The 23,807-nt window shown below is 40.6% G+C and overlaps 2 protein-coding genes across 2 annotated transcripts in view; both read left to right on the top strand.

Annotated features, from left to right (window-relative positions):
* LOC140196780 (ubiquitin-conjugating enzyme E2 D2-like) overlaps positions 1 to 8,671 on the top strand; it is a 44,817-nt gene extending 36,146 nt beyond the window's left edge. Inside the window, exon 7 of the mRNA XM_072256556.1 lies at positions 7,789 to 8,671. Within this exon, the coding sequence (XP_072112657.1) occupies positions 7,789 to 7,834 (46 nt within the window). The 3' untranslated portion in view covers positions 7,835 to 8,671. The remainder of the gene's footprint in view (positions 1 to 7,788) is intronic.
* A 4,648-nt stretch (positions 8,672 to 13,319) lies between these two features.
* Positions 13,320 to 23,807, top strand: part of manba (mannosidase, beta A, lysosomal) — a 51,119-nt gene continuing 40,631 nt past the window's right edge. The window contains exons 1-4 of the mRNA XM_072256555.1: positions 13,320 to 13,599; positions 16,612 to 16,706; positions 19,958 to 20,063; positions 20,549 to 20,719. Of these exons, the coding sequence (XP_072112656.1) occupies positions 13,417 to 13,599; positions 16,612 to 16,706; positions 19,958 to 20,063; positions 20,549 to 20,719 (555 nt within the window). The 5' untranslated portion in view covers positions 13,320 to 13,416. The remainder of the gene's footprint in view (positions 13,600 to 16,611; positions 16,707 to 19,957; positions 20,064 to 20,548; positions 20,720 to 23,807) is intronic.

Here is a 23,807-nt window from a genome sequence, read left to right as displayed (position 1 = left end):
TGCCTGCAAGTAAATGAATCTCAGGGTTGTATATAGTGACATACAGTATGTATTTTGATAAATTTACTTTGAACTGTATTACTCTATGACCATGATAAGTAAGATGTGGAATAAAGTTAAATAGCATGCAGCATAGAAGTAGGCCAGTTTTGTCCAGTTAGTCCATGCAAACATTTGTGTGCAATTTGAGCCACTCCCATTGTTTCTTAACCAATTATTCTAGTGTTATCCTGTTGCCTTTTTTCCCCTATCTGTTTACCCAATGTCTTCTTAAATAAGTGCATCCCTGCTTCAGGAGCTATTTCTAAAACCTCAATCAGTCACTGAGTAAAGGATTATGAATTCCTTATTTGGTTCCTTGATTACTGTTTCATTTTATATTTTTGTTTTTTGCTCCTCTAAATGGAAACAACTTTTAGTATGAGTTCTATCAAAAGTTAGAATACAAATTAGCATGGTAGAGTAGCACTATTACAGCTCTGGCAAACAGAGTTCAATTTCACTGCAATTGGAGTAAGGAATTTGTCCATCCTCTTTGTGACTGTGTGCATTTCCTTTGGGTGCTCCTGTTTATTCTCTCATTCCAAGGAATGTTTGGGTTAGTAGGTTAATTGGTCATATGGGTGTAATAGAGCAGCGTGGGCTCTTGGGGCTAGAAACGCCTGCTATATCTTTAAAAATTTAAAAAAAACAAAAATAGAAATTTCAGGAGGAGGGAAGACTTCAGTCTATGTATCTATTTTGAACAGTCACAATTCTAGTCACATGTTAAGAAATCTTGTTTGCACTTTACATTAACCTAACAATGTTTAATTATTTTCAGTCACTTTAGAAATGAATTTTGACAGCAATTGCTTTACTAACCTTTCCCCACTGCAGTATGTGTATTTGTTCTTCTGCATCCTGTTCAGATTCTTGCTTTAAAATTAGCATGTAACCTTCCTGGTTTTTCCTACTAAAAATGGAATTTCTCTCGTTTGTCATGTGGAATTTCATCCTGACAGGTGGTAATTTATTTCAGGAGCTCTATGGTGAGGACATAGAGTAAATGAGTGGGACCTGAGACAGTTAGCAGCTTGAGTGTCGGAGTTCAATTCCCAATGATCTCTGTGTAAGAAGTTTGTATGTCCTTCCTGTGAGCACATGGGTTTCCTCCCACAGTCCAAAGATGTACCGGTTAGTAAGTCAGTTGGTAACTATAAATTGTTGTGTGATTAGGCTGGTGTTAAATAGGTTGGTTGCTGGGTGGTGCAGCTCTTTGGGCCAGAAGAGACTGTTCCGTGCTATATCTGTAAATAAATTTTAAAAATAAAATGTTGATGTACAGGGAGACCTTGGAAGTTGCAAGCACCTACTCGCTGAAAGTTAATAAAGGAAAGGGGTTGATAAAGGAAAGACGAGTATTTGGTGTACTTGTTTTCATAGGCTGAGTCATTGCATATAAGTGTTGGGGAGTCATTTTGCAGCTATACACCAATTAGACTGTACTTGTGTGTTACTGTATACAGTTGTCATATACTACAGGAAGTATATGGTGGTAATAGGGAGTGCAAAAGAGATCCAGCAGCAAATGTTGTCTGGAATGGAGGAATAATTTTTTTAAGAATAGGTTGGGTGAGCTGGGTTTATTGTCACTGGAACATAGATGGGGGGGGGGTGTAACTTGTTGGACATTGATAAAATTGAGGAGTTGAGATAGGTTAGAAAGTTGATTTCACCCCCCCCCCCCCCCCAGAGCTGGAAATCGTGGTCTTAAGGTAAGAGAGGAATAATTAAAGGGATCTGAGGGGTAAGCATTTTGTGTGTTGCTCAGATTTCTGGCATCTGCAGATTTTCTCTTGTTTGAGAAGATGGTGAGTTGTTGTGGGTGAAGGACAGTGGAACCTCTGGACTTTTTGACATGCATTTCCTAGCTGTAATGCTATTGCTCTACAAATTACTCTGCTGAAGTAAGACATGTCTTTGAAGACATCTCAATCTGAAGAAATAGTATACCCTCACAAAATGCTAGAGGAACTCAGCAGGCCAGGCAGCATCTACGGAAAGGAGTAAACAGTTGACGTTTCAGGCCGAAACCCTTCATCAGGACTCAATGATGAAAGGTTTTGGCCTGAAGCGTTGACTGTTTACTCTTTTCCATTGATGCTGCCTGGCCTGCTGAGTTCCCCTAGCATTTTGTGTGTGTGTGTGTGTTGCTTTGATTTCCAGCATCTGCAGATTTTCTCATCAAACAGCATACCCTGATGCTTTTCTGATCATTGTGGGGTTTTCAACTAGGCCAGCTTGAAGAAATCTCTATATCTCTGAATCACTGTCACCAGCACATCACCTGTGGAACCAGAGGAGCCAACATACTTGACTACTGTTAGGCCACCATCAAGTATGCTTACTGTGCCATCCCATGCCCACACTTTTGAGAATCTAATCACCTGGCTCTAATTCTACTCCCTGTGTAGAGGCAGAGACAAAAAACTGCAACACCAGTGGTGAAGACCGAGAGAAAATGGTCAAGGGAGGTGGAGGGGTGCTTACAGGACTGCTTTGAATTGGTGAACTGGATTTGTCTTCAAATCTAAATGAATATGCCACAGTTGTCACTGCCCTTTGTGGGTGAGTATGTGCCTTCAAGAAAGTACCGGACATATCCAAACCAAAAACCGTGAATGAAACGGGATTCATAGTTTGTTGAAGGTTAGATCTGTAGATTTCAAGACTGGAGATCTAGAACTATCCAAGAAGCCCAGGTACAACCTATAAAAGGCATTAAAAGGACAAAAAAAGAATTCTGATTGAGGCTATAGATGGAATTGGATGCACGTCAGTAGGCAATTACTTCCTACAAAGCGAAACGTAACATCATGATTGGCTCTGATGCTTCACTCCCACATGAGCTAAATACCTTTTATGCACGTGTTGAAAGGAAAATAAAACTACATCTGTGCGAAACCCTGCAGCATTTGGTGACCCAGTGATCTGTTTCAGAGGCTGACATCAGAACATCTTTCAAGAGAGTGAATCGTCGCAAGACTTCAGCCCCTGATAGTATACCCAGTAAGTCTCTGAAAGCCTGTGCCGACCAACTGGTGGGAGTGTGAAAGGGATTCAAGGGAGCGCTCACTGCTGCATTTGGAGGTTTCCAATTGCTTCAGAAGGGTGATAATCATACCAGTGCCCAAGAAGAGCAGGGTGTGCTGCCTTAACAACTATCACCCAGTGGCACTCACATCTACTGTGATGAAGTGTGATGAGGTTGGCCATGGCTACAATTAACTCCTGTTAATGAGAACTTGGACCCACTGCAATTCGCCTGTCACCACAATAGGTCTACTCTGGATGCAATCTTACTGGCTTTCCACTCGGTCTTGGCTCACTTGGACAATAGTAATACCTACATCAATACTGTTTTATTGACTGCAGCTTGCATTCAGCTCTATCATACCCTCAGTTCTAATCAAGAAATTCCAAAACCTGGCCCTCTGCACCTCCCTCTGCAACTTGATTCTTGACTTCCTCGCTGATGGTCATCACTAGAGTGCCTCAAGGATGAGTGCTTAGCCTACTGCTGTACTCTTCCCTATACCTACAACTCTCTGACTAGGCACAGCTCAAATGCCAACTGCAACTATTGGCAGAATTTCAGATGGAGGCGAGGAGGCATACAGGAGTGAGATAGATCAGCTGGTTGAATGGTGTCGCAGCAACATCCTTGCACTGACATCTGTAAGACCAAGGAATTGCTTGTGAACTTCAGGGAGGAGAAGTCGAGGGAACACACCAGTCCTCATTGAGGGATCAGCAGCGGAGTGAGCAATTTCAAGTTCCTGGGTATCAACATCTCTGAACATTATCCTGGGCCCAACATTAATACAATTACAAAGAAGGCACAATTGCGGCTATATTTCACTAGGAGTTTGAGGAGAATTAGTATGTCACCAAAGATGCGCTCAAATTTCTGCAGATGTGGAGAGCTTGACAACTGGTTGCATTACCATATGGTATCGAGGGGCCACTGTATATGATTGGAAAAAGCTTCACGAAGTTGTAAACTGAGCCAGCTCTATCATGGGCACTAGCCTCCCCAGCATCGAGGACACATTAAAAAGGCAATGCCTCAAAAAGGTGGCATCCATCATTAAGAGCACCTGTCACCCAGGACATGCCCTTTGGAGCGTGCAGACACACATTCAATGTATCAGGAACAGCTTTTTCCTCTCTGCCATCAGATTTCTGAATGGCCCATGAATCCATAAACATGCCCTTAATATTTTTTTTTTCTTTCTTTTCTGCATCACATTTAATTTTTTAGAATATTCTTACTGTAATTTAGTTTTTTAATTATGTATTGCAATGTACTCATGCCGCAAAATAACAGATTTCACCACATATACCAGTCATACCAAATCTGATCCTGAAGAGGAAGTACAGCATGATAGTCATTGTCAAAGACAGTCCTGTTGGAACTTTCAGCTTTTATCTTTTTATAATAGTATGGTAGATCAAAATTCTGTCTTGAACTGAAGTGAGAGCTTACAACATCATAAAAGGAAGCAGTAGGGTGATTTTAGAAATTGAATCTAATCAATTCTTTCTGTTGAGAAAATAATTGTCAGAATTAATTTATCTATTTTGCTAACTTGTTAAATGAGGATCTGATTTGAATGAGGGTGTAATGTACTCAGTTCACTGTGGCTTCTGTGTGAGTATTTCAGTTAGCTGTGCAACATAAGTCTGAAATCTCGCATTTTGGGACTTTTGGTAATGTAGTCTATTTTGTGTGTTGCGAGGCTTGGAGCAGTTAGATACAATGTAAGACTTGCTGGGGATTAGTTTGATGTGACCTTATTTGATTTTTGATCACTAGAATTTAACTTGTTGGCTTTAGTTGGTTCAAATTGGCAGTACAAAGAAACAGACTAAATTATATGCAGTTAGGGAAACCTCCTCTAAGTTCACCCTGTCAAGGCCCCCCTCAGGATCCTGTGTTGCAGAAATCACTCATCACCTCATTGAATGCAAACCTAGCCTCCATTCATCTCCCATTTATAGGAATAGTTTAGAAATCTTTACTACTTCCAATGAATTTGCATCATTAAATATGGAGACCACTACTTTAGATATGCTCTGACCATTGCCTTTCATAACTGGCATCACCACTCTGCTTTTTATTAATGAACTGAGAATTTGTAACTTCACAGAAAATACCAGAGTGGGGAATGCAGTAATTATTTTTGTGTTGGCAGAATGTAACTAATGGAATTTTTCAGGGATTGGTACTTAGGGCCCCATTTCACTATCTGTATCCATGTTTGTCAGAAGGGGCCACCAAATGTCATATTCTAAGGTTTGTTGTCAAAAGCAGATAGGATTGTGAGGAGGGAGGATGATGCAAGGGGGCTGCAAGGGGGTACAAAAGAACTAAATGGATGAGACCATGGCCAGATATATATAATATAGGAAAATGTGAGATCATTCACTTCGCTTCATTTAACAAAAAAGTAATTCTTTTAATGGTGTTTGATTGGGTAGTTTTGCTATTCAAAGAGCATTTAGCTGTATGTGCCTACAAATCACTGAATATCAACATCATTTGCATTTGCACCAAGTGATTAGGAAGGCAAATAATTAATCATTTGTGTGGTACATTTTGGCCTTTTAGATCAGCAGTGTTAAATATGAAGTTGAGTAAATACAATCCTCTTAAGGACTGAACTGAAATTGTAATGCAGGGATTCTCAGGTTAATAAAAAAAAAACAATAATGGAGGAACTCAGCAGGTCAGGCAGCTCAGGTCAGGAATTGCCCCTGGGGAAATTCACATTGTTGCAGGGAGCACGTGCAAACTCCACATATGGCATCAGAAATAAGCAGTCAACATTTCAGATAATCCGGGACTGACATGGTCCGCCAGCATCTTGTGTGTTGCTTCAGATTTCTAGCATCTACAATCTCGTGTCTCCATTCTCAGATAAAATCAAGCTTTAAGGTTAGAGAAAGGTTTCCAAAATTCCGAGAATCGGGTTAAATTAGCATTATCTTTATTTTCACTGTTGGAATGTATTAACGATGCAACAGATGGCAGTTCAGTCTAATGAACCATCTCTGGCCAATATATGGATTCAATATACCAATTCAGTTCCATATCCTAATTATTTTCTTGTAGCCTGTTCTCCATACCCACTTTTTCCTCTATGAATCCACTATGATAATTTACAGCTGGCAATTAATGAGTGTTTAGGAGTGGGAGAAAAACAAAGCCCCTGGGGAAATTCACATTGTTGCAGGGAGCACGTGCGAACTCCACATATGGCATCAGAAATCAGTATCTGCTGCTCTGCACTACAGTGCCAGTAATCTGGGTTCAATTCCACTGCTGTCCATAAGAAAATTTTGTTTTCCCCATGACCACATGGGTTTCCGACCACATGGGTTTCCAGCCACATTTCAAAGACAAGTGGGTTAGTAGGCTAATTGTTACGTAGGTGTAATTGCAGCCTGTTACTGAACTGTTCTCTAAAAACGAAAAGGAAAATCAAGCTTTAGAATCGTATGTTTTGTTTTGAAGAAATATCTGGTTCAGGCACTACATTGGTCCATGGCCAAAATGGAGAAGTTCTTTGTTTCAAAAGTAAAGTTGAGAAGGTTTTTCTATTGGTTGGACTTTATGTGGTGCTTGGGCTTTATAAGGTGCTGGTGAGGCCACACCTTGAGTGTTGTGGACAGTTCTGGGCTCATCTAAGAAAAGATGTGCTGTCATTGGAGAGGGTTCAGAGGAGGCTCACAAGGATGATTTCAAGGCTAAAAGGGTTATCGTACGAGGATCGTTTGATAGCTCTAGGTCTGTACTCGCTGGAATGTAGAAGGATGGGGGGGGGGGTGGAATCTCATTGAAACCTTTTGAATGTTGAGAGGCCAAGACAGTGTAGATGTTGAAGGGATGTTTCCCATGGTGGGTGAGTCCAGGACAAAAGGGCACAGCCTCGGGATGGAGGGGCATCCATTTAAAATAGATGCGGAGAAATTTCTGTAGCCAGGGTGTGTTGAATTTGTGGAATTTATTACCACAGGCAGCAGTGGAGGCCAGGTCATTGGGTGTATTTAAGGGGGAGCTTGATAGGTTCTTGATTGGATGTAGCATCAGAAGTTACACGGAATGGGACTGAGAAGGGGGGAGAAAAAGGATCAGCCATGATTGAATGGTGGAACACACTCGATGGGCCAAATGGCTTAATTCTACTCCTATGTCTTATGATGAGGGGGAGAATAGATTGGAATGAAAGTGAAGCCTTTTTCAGGGATTCCCAATAGAAATTATGGGTTTGTTGAGTGGTAGCCTTGTATAATTATCATTTGCAAATGGCCAAATATGCAACTAGCTGTAATAAGCCTCATTGCTTTTGTGTATAGATGCTGCTCATTTACTTTGAAGAGTAATTTTTCTTTTATCGAAGTTTTTCCATTTCATTTTTGGAGATGAACATACAATGTCTGATTCACTTCTTGTCCATCCTGCGTGAACATGATCAAAAGCTTGAGCTACAATTTAAGTCAGCAACAGAGGCTTAAGAATATTTCCCTGAGTGCCCCTAATGTGCCCTTAGTTTGCTGAATAGATGATTGACTCTCCCCCTTCCTCCTTATCTGTTGGTACTTAAACATATTTCATTTCCTTGATGTGCTTGTGTTAATGGCCAATGTCAGAATTTTTTTTTTGTCTTAGTGTGACTAATGTCTCTGTTTTCCATACAAATGCATCATATGTAAATTAATGCCTCTCCTTTTTATTTGCAGGTACAACAAAACAGCTCGGGAATGGACTCACAAATATGCAATGTGAAACCTGATACCTTGGAGTTCAAATATCTTGCATCATAGCTGGAACAAACTTTTAAATTACTGATTTATGATTTTACTATTTGGCTGCCCCCTTGTAAGATCACATCTTTCATACCCCTCTTCCCATCCCTTAACCCTATCCTCTCCTTATTCCTCCTCCTCCACCCCCATTCACATGCTCTTGTGAGAAGGCAGTTTAGTACTTCGTGCTTGGAAAGACCACTGGATTTCTAATGTAGTTCCATCAATCATCTGAAATTTTGACCTCCTTTATATATGGAGCATGTGTTAAGTGGCCAATACCTTCATAATAACTTGGTTATGAGATTAAAACCAGTCTGTATTGAAATAAGTGCTGATTTTTACCTGAAATTAAATGGGTCAAATTCTTTTCTTTAAAGATTGCTGCATTAATGGGACAGCATCTTTCATTTTCCCCCCAATAAAATAGTATTTGAGTCTATTTACTTCATGCTCATAACTTTGTTATGAATGGTGGATTGGTTCAGAACGTTATAACGTCGACATTAATTAAAATATATGCTGTATTTTATGCATGTTAATAAAAGGAATGACTTAAGGTTTTCGTTGGTTTTACGCAGAATGGAAATGGAAGTTACTGTCTCTTAATCTTCCTCCCCAAGCGAACAAACTCAAATCATTTTGTAAATTTCATTTACAGTACTACTTTTTACAAAACAAAATACAACTATCAGTTGATCTGTTTACCACAACACTTTTAAATGGCACTGAGTAATGGTTCTCATTTTATGGTAGACCGATCAACTAATAGCTTGTATTCATTGGGTTTTTCTTTTAATAAAGTTGCATAAACCAATGTTTGAGCAGCCTGGATGAATGGAGTACAACCTTTTAAGGTACAGCTATGTTGAAGTGATAATAACTTTAATTGGTAGCTTTTCAAGGTTATTTATGAAAACAGTTTTGCCAAACAATTCAAACCAGTAGTTTTAAATGCTTTAGTACTCAACCTTGGTTCTCTGAGCACTCTATTCTATATAGTGTTCATGTTCACATAGGACTACAATAATTATTATTTTTAGTTGAAATTTTAAATTAAAATATAGTACCAGAAATTAATCAGCTATAGGCTTAGTTTGAATTTGAGTATAGGTTGAATGATGTGTAACATGCAGACATCTGCAGCTATAAATTATTTTATATACTTAAAGCTATCTTGTGGGATTGTTGCTAATGTTTACAGTCAGTTTTGTTGAGAGACTCGCTTTTTGTTAAATAATTTTAATTATTGGAAGCCAGAAACTGTAAATTGAAATGAATATGTCCCTATCTTAAACATAGTTTCTCATTTTTTTGACTTTTGTTTACAATCTTAAAAAGACTTTTGTGATTTCATTCTTTTAAAAGAAAGAAGGAAGTGAATTATGAAAATCAATGTGCTTCAATTTTCAATGTGTAGATGTAATTCGTAAGAATTTAGAATGATTTTTATATAAACTGTAAATCTCAAGGCAGTAATGTTACTACAATAAAGTTACAGCAAGGGTTTAAAACTAGAAAGAATTCTGGACTACAGCAAAATTGGATTTCGCTTTCAAACTTTTTAAATGATTAGCCTTATTTTACTGGAGTTTTAATTTGCATTTCTGATTTTATTTCTGATCTAGCAGTTGAGTCTATTATTTGATGTAAACTTAGCTCTTGTTTCAGACATTTAATCTTGCTGAAATATTTGTTGATTTTTAAATTTATGGACAACTCTTTGAAGGGGAGGTGGACTGTGAAAAGGTGACATGGTAGTTTACAGTAGCTATTGGCAAATTGTCCCGTGTGGTAAGTATCCCCAGTGCAAATCCAGAGATCTCTACACATATAGTAAGTTGTACTTTAGCATTCTACAATTCTATACAACATATGCACAATGAAATATTTTGGTGACATCTTGGGCTTAAATTATTTGATTTGTTCTAATCAGGCTAAACTTGTCAAATGCTATGGTATTTTAATTCCTTGAAGTCTGTGATTCTTGCAAGACTCAGCATTGTCTTTTCATTGTTATAGTTTTACATGATGCCAGCAATTTGCTTTGGGCTGAATTAATTTCTTCCCTGCCCACCCCCACCCTCCTAAATTGACGATTATCTATAACCCTGTTTCATATCTACCTTATTCTGGTACCAAACCACCAGTGATGCAAGGCTGGCTTCTGATAATTTGAAAGCTGAATGATAGAGATTAGTGGCTCTGCTAATTTCAGGATGATGGTTTGACTGATCAGTTTTTTGTTTTTCTATTTCACTTGACCACTTACACTTACTTTTGGAAATCCATTTTTCCATCTTGTGTGGAGAAAAGGTTTTCAGATATACCCTCAATCAGAGAATTTGGTACTTAAAATTATGTATGTGCATGCAGGTGCTGTCCATAAAACAGTACAGCACAGGAACAGTCCCCCGGCCCACAATGCAGTGTTGAACCAGCTAAAAAGCAAATCAAAGATGCCCAATCCCTTTTACCTATAAAATGTCCATATTCCTCCATCTTTCTTGCATCCATGTGCCTATCCAAATATATCTTAAAAGCCTCTAATGTAGATATAATTTCCATTGGGACTAGTATGTTACCAACGCCATAGTTGGATTGTGCACTTGGAATGGGGTGGTGAAATGAAAAGGGTTCTGTACGTTACTGAAGTTATGAACCGAAACACGCTATTGGACTTGATATATAAACAAAGAGAAGCTGAGCCATTAAAGTTGAACTGTGTTAGGCATAGTTTAAATAAAACCTGTGTGTGAGTGAGTACTTTTGTCATTTGTAGAATAAAGTGAAATGTTGCTGAAGACCAGCAGGGGTTATCTTGTGGCAGAGTGGCCATATTGCGCCCAAGTAGTCAAATCAGTTATTAAATGTCGTTGTAACTCAAACCTGTGAAGAAATCATATATCAAGGTAGTCCAAGAATGAGCTCTCAGCCATCCATAACTCTATTAACCTAAGGTAAAGAAAAACTATATACTTGTGCGTGTCCTTTTAATTTTGTCATAAACTGTATTCAAACTACTTGTTATTCTTGAATTTCTAGTATAAATCAGTTAAATCTATTTTAAGTTAGGTGCCTTGAGTTTTAAATCTGCATCATTCAGGTGACCAGGAGTTTTAATTTTTAGGATTAGGAAGTGCTGGGATGGTCAGCATCTGTGCATGTAAATGTAGTTATCATTTGAGAATAAGGTCTCAGACCTGAAGCAGTCACTGTTTCCAATTCCTCCAGTTCATTTTTAAATGTTTTGATGTGGGTTATTTTAACAGAATTTCAGTGGAGCATTATTCTGAAAATTCCAGCATCTGCAGCATGTTTCCCTAATTTATTAGATTTGATGCAGTAGACTGAAAGAGGAATACTCGATCCTGCTGGATTTTAATAACTATCTAGTATTTCAAGCTTTGTAACATGCTGGGATTTCTTGAACCATGGAAACTTTGGTTTTCAGTCCTTTCCTCTCCACCATTTGCTTTTGTTGCATTGCCTATCTGATACCTAATTTCAAGTAATCAACTTTTTCTTCAATCAAGGGATAGAAACAATCATCTTTCTTGCTTGCCATGTAATCTTCTGATCTAGGGACTACACCAGATTGTAATCTGTTTGACCATAAAAGGTTAAATATGGCCGATGATAGAAATCTGAAATAATTATGGAGGTGCATGCCAGTAGTAGTTAGTAGGAAAAAAAAGCATATATGGAAAGATTTCTTATCAATCTGAAACAGTCACACCTGAAATGCTAACTGACCATTGCTTGTTTTAATTCTTACTTCACACACCCCTATTCCTATCTTTACAGCCATTAGTTGCTGAAATAGTACTTCTATATTCCAATAATTCTTCTGGCTGCGATCTTCTAAATTTGTATTTATGCCAAACATTGCAGTTGGCACTTTGCACCAGCCCCATTTGCCCATCTCCCTAAGCTTGCACTGTGTACCTGCTAGTCCACAAGTGATTAAAATTCTTGTCTGAATTTTCAGATCTCTCCACCATCACACTCCTCTTTGGACCTAATGGTTCTCTTGCTCATTTCTTCCAGGCCTTGATGAACAACCATGCTTTCACCTAAACATGAATAACAATATCATCTCTTCTCAAAAAATCTATCTTCCCCTCTATAAATTCTGTGCATGTGAATGTTGAATTGTTCAGTGATGTACTTTTTTCAGGCAATTTAATAGGTAATGAATTGGACTGAACCCATTCAACAAAAACAACTCATGTTAGAGCTGCTTTAAATATGTTCTAATAAAAGATTTAATGTGAAAATTATTCAAGTAGAACCATGATCACAAACTAAATAGTTTTGTGCCACTTGCTCTGTTTTTGTGCTCCTCCTCCCTCATTTCCCATATGAAAGTAAAAATAAAAAATTATGATGCTGAAGATCTATGATCCTTTACTCTAAATTTTGAAGCAGGCCTGCCCTTGATCTCTAAATTAGATTATGGAATTTTATAGTAAAGGTGGTTATTGAATCCATTGACGCTGTGCTGTGTCTGAAACGGAGCTATTGCACTTGTCTGTTCCCTGTACTTGGTGTTTCCTTATAGAAAATACCCCATTGCTTTGGGAATTACTAACAAATCTGTTTTCATGAAATCATAGCTTTCTACAGTATACTCATGTTGCTCAATTTACTTTAAATATGACTCCACCATGGATATCCAGTCTGAATTCCATGGAGCAAAGTCATATTTGAAAAGTACTGTAGTATTGATCTGTCAATATCAATATCTGTCAGTTTTAAATTTAAATTAAAAAGATGTGGGACAACTTTATGCAAGTATAAAACCAACAATGTATTTGGACTGGAGATGGTAAACGATTATTAAACTTCATAAATTTAAGAAAGCAGGAGGGTATTTATCTCATTATGCTGATGCATTGAGTAATATGTATTTGTTTCAAAGAAGTCAATAGAGAAACTAATTTTGTAAATTTTTTTGCAAAGTTATTTTGTATCATAATAAAAACATGACAACCTGATTCACATCCATGCAGATTTCTACTCCATGTACTTTATAACGGCGACTGTTTAATTTCACTGAGGAAAAAATAGTGATGCAGGATACATTCATTAAATAACTAAGATAATCGTTGGTGGCTATAGTCCATTGTATACAAAAAATACATCTGCAGGCACAGCTATCTCCTTTTGGTCCTTTACCTCTCCATCATATGCCATAGCCTGATCACTAATAGACGTGTGGTATGGGGAAGGTGAAGCTGCAATTGTGTTTTTGTGGGGCTTCAATGTATAATTAGCGTTAGAGGAGCAATGGCGTTCTCTCCCAGTGGTCACTCGCAAATTCACGCCGGTAACCCGAGTGTGAAAGCTTGAGGGAGCAGTGTCACTAGTTACAACCGAAGGTCCGAGGTCGGGAACGGCCCATCCCACAATGATGGGCCGAGGGCGTGCCGCACGGTGGGAGGGGTGTGACGAGGGAACAGCGCACTGTGGGGCAGGAAGGAGCGACCGCGCCTCTGACGTTTCAGCCGCCTTGGCATCGTTCCGGGCGCACGGCGGTGAGGCCGGACGCTCAAGGTGATGCCGGCGCCGTACCCAAGGGTAATCACACTGCTACTTGCTGCCGCCAGCGTCGTACACGCCCAGCTCTACAGCCTGAGTGGAAGCTTCTGGGAGGTCCGCAACGGTAACGGAAGCGTACGCGCGCCCGCTACGGTTCCCGGGAACGTTCACAGCGCGCTGCTTAATGGCGGCGTCATTCGGGTGAGATCCCATCGTCTGATCCCGGTGTGGGGAGGAAGGAAAGGTTTTCCCACTGAAACCAGTGGTGGAGGGCGACGGGGCTGGCCGGTGCAGGGAATGATCGGTGTTGAGGATGAGGGGAGTTGGATGGGGAGTTTCCAGTGCTGGTTGTTACGGTGAGGTGGGGAGTGACCAATGCTGGGGGTTAGAGCAGTTTCGGGAATGACTGGTGTTGAGGGTTAGAGCGATGCTTGCGTCAGTTTGGGAGTGTGAGGTGTCCAGTGCTGGTTGTTAGGATGGTAGTGGGGAGTGACCTATGCTGGGGAACAAATTTCACGTCACATGTCGATGATAGTAAACCTGATTCTGATAGTAGTGTAGGGAGTGACCAGTGCTGAGGGTGAGGACGTTGTGGGTGGGGGGATGGTGGGTGTTTATTGGTGCTGAGGGTAGGGTGGGGAAGAGCATACGGGGAGGGATATGTGCCTAGAAGGGGAACAAATCTCCTCCAGGATTGGGTCAACTCTGGTTGGGCAGGGTAACAATAAGTGGTATCTAAGGTGCAGCCCTGTGGATAGCACTCATTTTTGAGTCACAAGTCTGCAAGTGGTTACACAATCTGCAGAATGTGATTCAGCAAATGTTACTGTTCTGTGGGCCATGTAAGTGGATTTCAGATCAAACTGCAAAAGCAAGCCTCATCTGAGTTTTTAAATATACTCCTCCTGGTACTCAGCCGTTGAGAAGGTTCAGACTCCATTCTTTGTACCCCCCTAAAGCCATTCAGGCACAACTTTACAAAATATTCTCCTCTTGCTGGGTGAGTGTAGCTTTTGCTACTCTCAAGATCATAAACCCATTCTGGATATCAGGCTGTTTGATTGGCAACTCACCTAGTATCCCTAAAAAAAAAATTTCCGTTCACCAGTAATGCAGTGACTGAAATGCATATCATTTATTTAACGCTTTGTGCTGTCCCAGGCAAATCTTGACAGCAATCCAAAGCCTGTGGCTTCTGTCCCTATGAAGGGCAAGGACAGCAAGGGGTCACCACCTCTCCAAGGTGCACACCCCTGATATGAAAGAGTACGTATTTTTTCCATTATCTTTTGATTTAAATCCCATGGGAGTAAATTCATCAGAAGGACTTAGCAATTTAAGAAAGCTGTTCTGTGGCTTCTTTAGGGCAGGTAAGGATGGCGATAGATACTGACCTCAACTGTTACAACATAATGTGTCTCAGAGGGTAGCACTTTCACCATTGAGGTAGGAAAAAAAACACAAGATGCTGTCTGGTTTTGTACTGTGGTAGTGCTTCATTATCAATAATTGTATCTAACAGCCTTTTGGATATACTCACTCCTCATCTTCCTGTAGAAGTTCAAGAAAACATCTGACACCCACCTTCTCCAGGACATTTAGTGATGAGCAATTAAATCCGGGCTTGGCCTGTAAAGTCCACATCCTATAATTAAAAGAAAAATTATTAAAGCCCTTGGCTTGCTCAAGGTAATTGCATTAAGCCAGGTTCCCAACCTGGGGTCCATGGACCCCTTAGTTCATGGTAAGGGTCCATGGCATTAAAAAGGTTGGGAACCCCTGCATTAAGATCTTGTGACACTTTTTAGAAAATTTTCATTAAGATGTCAGTAAGCTCTAAAGTACTTCACATTGAATCAAGCATTTTTGAAGTCTTGTCACAATCACAACTTGGTAGCTGCTTTCAGGCAATATGTAAGAGAATTAAAAGAAGGACAGCATGAAGGTGTTTTGATCATAAACGGAGTTAAACTTTTAGTAATAAAAATGGAGCCAATTAAGGCTTGCACAATGTTTGTCCTCCTCCTCTTCCTCCCACCCCAACCCCATAACAGAGATCTTAAGATAAAGGTTCCCATCCTTTTATTATGCCATTAACAGAGGGGTCTGCAAACCCCACACTGGGGCCCCTGCCATAAGACATAGGAACAGAATAGAGTCTGCTCCACAATTATATCATGGTTTATTAACCCCCTCAATCCCATTCTCCTGCCTTCTCTCCGTAATGTTTGACACCCTTACTAATCAAGAACCTATCATCCTCCACTTTAAATATACTTCCACAGCTATTGGCAATAAATTCCACAGATTCTCCACACATTGGCTAAAGAAATTCATCATCTCTGTTCTAAAGAGATGTCCTTGTATTCTGGTTCTCAAATAAACATTCTCTCCACATCCACTTTATCTTGTCCTTTCAATATTCGATAGGGTTCAATGTGATCCCCCCTCATTCCTCTCATTCAGAGAATGCCAGTATCCTATTGTGTGTATCAGGAAAAGCTTCAGGCATTAGCCCATCATGTATAGAGTAACACATCACAGAAACAAGCCCTTTTTGCCCGTTGCCCATTTTAGGACTGATTTCTTCCATGCCTTGCCTATTTTAGTGCTTCTCTCACTCCCACAGAGAGTTGGTAATCAACTTGGGTATAGGTGGATTTTAAGGGAGGGTTGGATAGGTGACAGGAGAGAAAGGGATGAAACCATATGTTGAAATGAGTGAGATGAAGAAAACAGGAGTGGGGAGGGTTGTCTGGATTATGAACATTATCACAAACTTGAGTAGGCACTGTAGATTCTTTAAGTATTTAATTATCTTTACTAAACAAACAGTCTGCTAGAAGAACTCATCAGGTCAAGCAGCATGTGTGGGAGGAACAGAATTGTTGACTTCATGGGTCGAAACCATCAGGACTGAAACGATTTTCCTGGGCAGTAGGGACGTTGGCAAAGCTGGCACTTAATAACCATTTCGAGCTGAACTCAAGAAGGTGGCTGCCTCAAATTGCTGCAGTCCTGATGACTGTGCTGCTGCAGTATTACAGGGCAGGGAGATCTCAGCACCTGTAGCCATTAAACTGCATGCTGTAGGCCCTACATTTATAGATAATCTTAAATACAGCAGTTTTTTTTTGAAGAATAATCATTAGATGCTATAAGAGAAAAGCTTTTTTATGTATATAAATCTTACTCTTGTTTTTTGAATTATAGGATCCCTACTATAGGTTTAATGATGTGGCCTACAGGTGGATTGCTTTGGACAACTGGACCTACAGCCGGACTTTCACGTTGCCTCCTGACGTGAGGTTGGTTGGTTTAGTAGGGTGAAAGATGCATTTCCTCAAAACTGAGTACCTTGTGAGAGTGGGTGATAAGATGTCCTAGAATCTGATATTTTATTTAATGGCAAATACCGCAACTGAAATGTTGTAACACTCAACTAAAACCAGAAAATACTGGAAATACTGAACATTTCTAAATAGGGAAATATATCTAAAGCACTGAGCTATATACATTAACTTCAAACAAGTGCAATTGAATCTAGAAATCAAGATGTTGGAAATTTGAGAAAAAAGCTAAACTCTGAAAATGTTCAGCAGGTCAGGCCACATCTGTGGAAAGGGATCTGTTAAGACCGTAAGTCATAGGAGCAGAATTAGGCCATTTGGCCCTTCAAGTCTGCTGCACCATTCAATCATGGTTGATCCTTTATTCCCCCTCCTTAGCCCCTCTCCCTGTAACCTTTGATGCCATGGCCAATCAAGAACCTATTAATCTCCGCTTTAAATACACCCAACAACCTGACCTCCACTGCTGCCTGTGGTAAAAATTCCACAAATTCACCACCCTCTGGCTAAAGAAATTTTTCCACATCTCTGTTTTAAATGGACGCCCCTGGGGCTGTGCCCTCTTGTCCTAGACATGTCTCACCGTGGTTAACATCCTTTCCACGTCTACTCTGTCTAGGCCTTTCAACATTCAAAAGATTTCAATGAGATCCCTTCCCGTCCATCTAAATTCCAGTGAGTAAAGGCCTGGAGCCATCACATGTTCCTCATATGATAACCCTTTCATTCCCGGAAACATCCTAGTGAACCTTCTCTGAACCCTGTCAAATGCCAGCACATCTTTTCTTAGATAAGGAATCCAAAACTGTTCACAGTACTCAAGGTGAGTCCTCACCATTGCCTTATTAAGCCTCAGCATCATATTCCTGCTCTTATATTCTTGATCTCTTGAAGTGAATGCTAACATTGTATTTGCCTTCCTCATCACTGACTCAACCTGCAAGTTAACCTTTAGACTTTTCTGCACAAGGACTCCCAAGCCCTCTTGCATCTTAGAATTTTGTATTTTCTCCCCATTTAGAAAATAGTCTACACGTTTATTTCTTCTACCAAAGTGCATGAATATACATTTTCCAGCATTGTATTTCATTTGCCACTTTCTTGCCTATTCTATTAATTGGTTATCAACACTGGCGCACCTCAGAAGTATGTGCTTAGCCCACTGCTCTATATATACCCATGACTGTGTGGCTAGGCATAGCTCAAATGTCTTTTATAAATTTGTTGATAGTAGAATCAACCATTGTTAGTAGAATCTCAGGTGGTGACGAGAGGGCGTACAGGAGTGAGATATGCCAACTAGTGGAGTGGTGCCACAGCAATAACCTGGCACTCAACGTCAGTAAGACAAAAGAGCTGATTGTGGACTTCTGGAAGGGTAAGACGAAGGAACACATACCAATCCTCATAGAGGGATCAGAAGTGGAGCAAGTGAGCAGCTTCAAGTTCCTGGGTGTCAAGATCTCTGAGGATCTAACCTGGTCCCAGCATGTCGATGTAGTTATAAAGAAGACAAGACAGTGGCTATACTTCATTAGGAGTTTGAGGAGATTTGGCATGTCAACAAATACACTCAAAAACTTTTATAGATGTACCATGGAGAGCATTCTGACAGGCTGCATCACTGTCTGGTGTGGGGGGTGGGAGCTACTGCACAGAACCGAAAGAAGCTGCAGAGGATTGTAAATCTAGATAGCTCTATCTTGGGCGCTAGCCTACAAAGTACCCAGGACATCTTCAGGGAGCAGTGTCTCAGAAAGGCAGTGTGCATTATTAAGGACCTCCAGCACCCAGGGCATGTCCTTTTCTCACTGTTACGATCAGGTAGGAGGTACAGAAGCCTGAAGGCACAAACAGCGGTTCAGGAACAGCTTCTTCCCCTCTGCCATCTGATTCCTAAATGGACATTGATCCCGTGAACACTACCTCACTTTTTTAATATACGGTATTTCTGGCTTTTTTTTTTGCACGTTTTTAAACCTATTCAATATATGTATACTGTAACTGATTTATTTATTATTATTATTTTTTCTCTACTGTGTTATGTATTGCATTGAACTGCTGCTGCTAAGTTAACAAATTAATTTCACGTCACATGCCGGTGATAATAAATTTGATTCTGATCCTGTTTAAGTCCTTCTGCAGCCTTCCTGCTTCCTCAACATTACCTGCTCCTCCATCAATCTTTGTATCATCTGCAAACTTGGCAACAAAACTATCCATTTCATCATCTAAATCATCGATATCCAGCATAAAAATAAGCAGTCCCAACACCGACCCTTGCAGAACACCACTAGTCACTGGCAGCCAACCAAAAAAGTATTGTTTTATTCCCTCTTGCTGACTCCTACCTATCAGCCAATGCTCTAACCATACTAGTTGTCGTCGTCTGAACCCTTAGTGCCCAGGTGGCACATGGGGCCTCCACAAGAGTCTTCCATTTCTGCCGGTCTTTCCATACTATACTAGCAACTTTCTTTTCATATCATGGGCTCTTAACTTGGTCAGCAGCCTCGTGGAGCACGTTGTCAAAGGCCTTCTGAAAATCCAAATATACAACATCCACTACATCCCCTTTATCTATCCTACTTGTAATCTCTTCAAAGAATTCCAAATGGTTTTTCATGCAAGATCTCCCCTTAAGGAAACCATGCTGACTTTGTCCTATCTTGTCCTGTGTCACCAAATACTCCATAACCTCATTCTTAACAAGTGACTCCAACATCTTCCCAACCACTAAGGTTAGGCTAACTGGTATATAATTTCCTTTCTGTTGCCTCTCTCCTTTCGGAAAGAGTGGAGTCACATTTACAATTTTCCAGTCCTCTGGAATCATGCCAGAGTTGAATGATTCTTGAAAGATCATTACTAATGCCTCCACAATCTCTTATGGTCTTATCAGCCAATAAAAAAAATTGTCCTAGAGAATTCTCTGATGTTTGCTAAGCCATGATTCTTCCAAAATTACACTTTCCTATTCTTAGACTCCTCTCAGGTGCAATTTTAACAGCAAGGATCCTATGACCGGAGATAGAAAGGAGGTGTCTCCAGTGCTTGGTGGCTGATTCAAACACTCATCTCCTCCCACATTGCTTATCCACCAGCCTATCTTCACTGAATCTCATCTTCATTCTTCTTCCCCAACCCACAGCCCACCTTCAGAAGATTTAAGGCCTGTATAATGTCTCATCATTTCTTTGTTTTAACAGGAAGTGGAAGAGAGTAAACCTAGTCTGTGATGGTCTTGACACTGCTGCTACAATCCTTATCAATAATGTTACAATTGGAACATCTAGTAACATGTTTCACAGATATGTGAGTGAACCCACACAAAACTTATTTAGCATCAACAGGCCAGGTTGAGAATTTTTAACTGGTAATAAAAATATTTTCTTTTGAGTTACACACACAAAATGCTGGAGGAACTCAGCAGGCCCGGCATCATCTATGGATAAAAGTACGGTCGATATTTCAGGCCAAAACCCTTCAGCAGGACTTTTGAGTTACAATTGTTTTGTTAATTAGTAAAATATTTGGGCAGCTGCTTTAATCAAATCATGCCAGATGATTTGAATCTGGAGATGATATCCTGCATTTATTTCCAGGATAAATGCTTACTATTTCCAATAAGCCATCAAGAAAAGAATCTAGTTTCTTTTTTAAGTTTACTTGGCATCAATAATTTGAAGGGAATTTTGTATATTGTTAAAAGTACTTCAAAGACTGAACTGTTTGTAAATATTAAACGTTAATATTCATGCATTTTAACATCTTTGATTTTGGTTTATTCATCATTTTAGACTTTCGATTCTACTAATGTGATTAAGGAACAAAACTACATTGAGGTGCACTTTTTATCAGCAATTTCTTATGCAGCACAGCAGAATGCTCAGCACAAGGCGTACTCAGTGCCCCCTGACTGCCCTCCACCTCAGCAAAATGGAGAATGTCATGTCAACTTCATCAGAAAGGTGATAATGAGGCTCTGCGAATTGGCAACATTTTGTATTTTGTTTTAGGATTCAAGCTTTTGATCTTTATAATGTGTTATATGGAGAGAAAATATTTTCAGTCCATCTTTCTGTAATGAAATCTCTTTTCTCCAGCTCCTGCTAAACTTCGGAATCGGAATCACTGACTTGTATGGCATGAAAGTTATTGTTTAGCAGGAACGGTACAGTGCAAAGACATAAAATTACTATAAATTACAAAAATAAATAAATATTTGAAAAAAGGCAGCATGGGGTTTATGGACCGTTTAGAAATCTGTGGAGGGATGTAGCTGTTTTCAAATCATTGAATGTGGTCTTCAGGCTCAAAGAAATAAACAAATTCCATGTTTTTGCAAATTAAACAATGAGGAAATATGAAGTTAAGCAAGTTGAAAATGTACAGATTATGTGTAAGGACAAAGGAAGCAGTTGCTGCAGTTATCTCTCAGTGCTCACCTGCTCTGCATTGAATCTATTTTAAAATCCTATGCCTTTGTATAGATTTTGTTAGTGAGATCAATATAATTCAGTCAAAAGGAAAAGTTGTGAATGCAAGAAATAAATTAGAAATACCGATACAACTGTCACTGTTGAGTTAACTAAGCAAGGACAGACACAAGAGTCTGCAGATGCTGGTACCTGAAGCAACCAACAGTCTACTGGAGGAGCAACACAATGTGTTGGAGGAACATCGGCAATCAATATGAATGCGTAAAGAGAGACTGAGAACAAGATTAGTTCCAGAGATGTGTTGCTCTTTGAGAAGAGATTGAGTAGAGTGGAACTATATTTCCTTCTGTTTACACGAAAGAGAGATCTCATTGATGTTTACCAAATTCTGATTGGCATGACAGGCCTCATGCAGGAAGGATGTTTCAGGAGTGCAGAACCAGGGGTCATAGTCTCACAGAAAGGGTGAGCCATTTATATCCAAGGTGAGGAGAAATTTCCTTCGCTCAAAAGGCAGTGATACTTCTAAATGTTCTGTGGAAGTTCAGTTGTTGAGTTCATTCAAAATGGTGATTATTTCTAGATGTTAGGGGATCATAGAATATGGGCAACACACACAAAATGCTGGAGGAACTCAGCAGGCCAGGCAGCATTTATGGAAAAAGTACAGTTGACATTTTGGGCTGAGACCAAAAAGATAAGTATATTTAAAGGTGGTAGAGAGAAACACAAGGTGATCGGTGAAACTGGGAGGGGGAGGGGTGAAGTAAAGAGCTGGGAAGTTGATTGGTGAAAGAGATACATGGCTGGAGAAGTGGGAGGCAAGGAGCTAAGGTAAGAGAGGGAAAAGGGGATGGGGAATGGTGAAGGAGATGGGGTGGGGGTGGTGGCATCACTGGAAGTTCAAGAAGTTGATGTTCATATCATTGGGTTGGAGGCTACCCAGACAGAATATAGGATGTTGCTCATCCAACTTGAGCGTGGCCTCACCTTGACAGTAGAGGAGGCCATGGATTGACATATTGGAATGGGAATAAGATGTGGAATTAAAATGGGTGGCCACTGGGAGATCCCACTTCTGGCAGACAGAGCGTAGGCGCTTGGCAAAGCAGTCTGTCAATCTATGTTGGGTCTCACCGATATACAGGAGGCTACACTGGGAGCACCGGACATGGTACCCCAACAAACTCACAGGTGAAGTGTCGTTTCACCTGGAAGGACTATTTGGGACTCTGAATGGTAGTGAGGGAGGAAGAGTAGGGGCAAGTGTAGCACTTGTTCCGCTTGCAAGGATAAGTTCCAGGAGGGAGATCAGTGGCAAGGGACGAATGGACAAGGGAGTCGCATAGGGAGCAATATCTGTGAAAAGCAGAAAGGTAGGGGAGAGAAAGATGTGTTTAGTGGTGGGATCCCATTAGAGATGGCAGAAGTTCCAGAGAATTGTGTGCTAGACGTGGAGGCTTGTGGGGTGGTAGGTGAGGACAAGAGGAACCCTATCCCCGCTAGGGTGGCAGAAGGATAGGGTGAGAGCAGATGTGCATGAAATGGAAGAGATGCAGTTGAGGGCAGCGTTGATGGTGGAGGAAGGGAAGCCTCTTTCTTTGAAAAAGGTGGATATCTCCTTTGTTCTGGAATGAAAAGCTTCATCCTGAGAGCAGATGTGGTGGAGATGGAGGAATTGAGAGAGGGAATGGCGCTTTTACAAGTTGGAAGAGGTTTCATCCAGGTAGCTTTGAGAGTCTGTGGGTTTATAATAGACATCAGTAGATAAGCTGTCTCCAGAGGTAGAGACAGTGAGATCAAGAAAGGGGAGGGAGGTGTCAGAAATAGACCAGGTAAATTTGAGGGCAGAGTGGAAGATGGAGGAGTTGATAAAGTCAACGACCTCCACATGGGTGCAGTAAGCAGCACCAATGCAGTTGTTGATGTGGCATAAGAAAAGTATGGGATGGACGCCTGTGTAGGCTTGGAACATAGACTGTTCCATGTAGCCGACAAAATGGCAGGGAAACGTGGGACCCATGCGAGTGTCCATGGCTACACCTTTTGTTTGAAGGAAGTGGGAGGAGCCAAAGGAGAAATTATTAAGAGTGAGGACAACTTCCACTAGATGGAGGAGAGTGGCTACATGGAACGGTCTATGTTCCAAGCCTACACTGGCGTCTGACCCCAATTTTCCTACGCTACCACGAACCTCCGTCACCTCCAATGGGATCCTACCACCAAGCACATCTTTCTAGCCCCCTCCCCCCACTATCTGCTTTCTGCAGGCATTGCTCCCTACGTGACTCCCTTGTCCATTCGTCCTTTCCTGCTGATCTCCCTCCTGGTACTTATCCTTGCAAGCAGAACAGGTGCTGCAGCTGCTCCTACGCTTCCTCTCTCACTACCATTCAGAGCCCCAAACAGTCTTTCCAGATGAGGCGGCACTTCACCTGTGAGTCTGTTTGGGTCATATACTGTGTCCGGTGCTCTGATAGGGAGACCGCTTTGCTGAGCATCTGCGTTCCATACACCAGAAAAAGTGGGATCTCACAGTGGCCACCCATTTTAATTCCACTTCCTATTCCCATTCTGATACCTCAATCTACGGCTTCCTCTACTGTCGAGATGAGTC

Source organism: Mobula birostris, chromosome 4 (assembly GCF_030028105.1).
Source record: "Mobula birostris isolate sMobBir1 chromosome 4, sMobBir1.hap1, whole genome shotgun sequence".
NCBI lineage: Eukaryota > Metazoa > Chordata > Chondrichthyes > Myliobatiformes > Myliobatidae > Mobula > Mobula birostris.
Note: the sequence above shows the minus strand (reverse complement) of the source record. Positions and strands in the feature narration are given on the sequence as shown.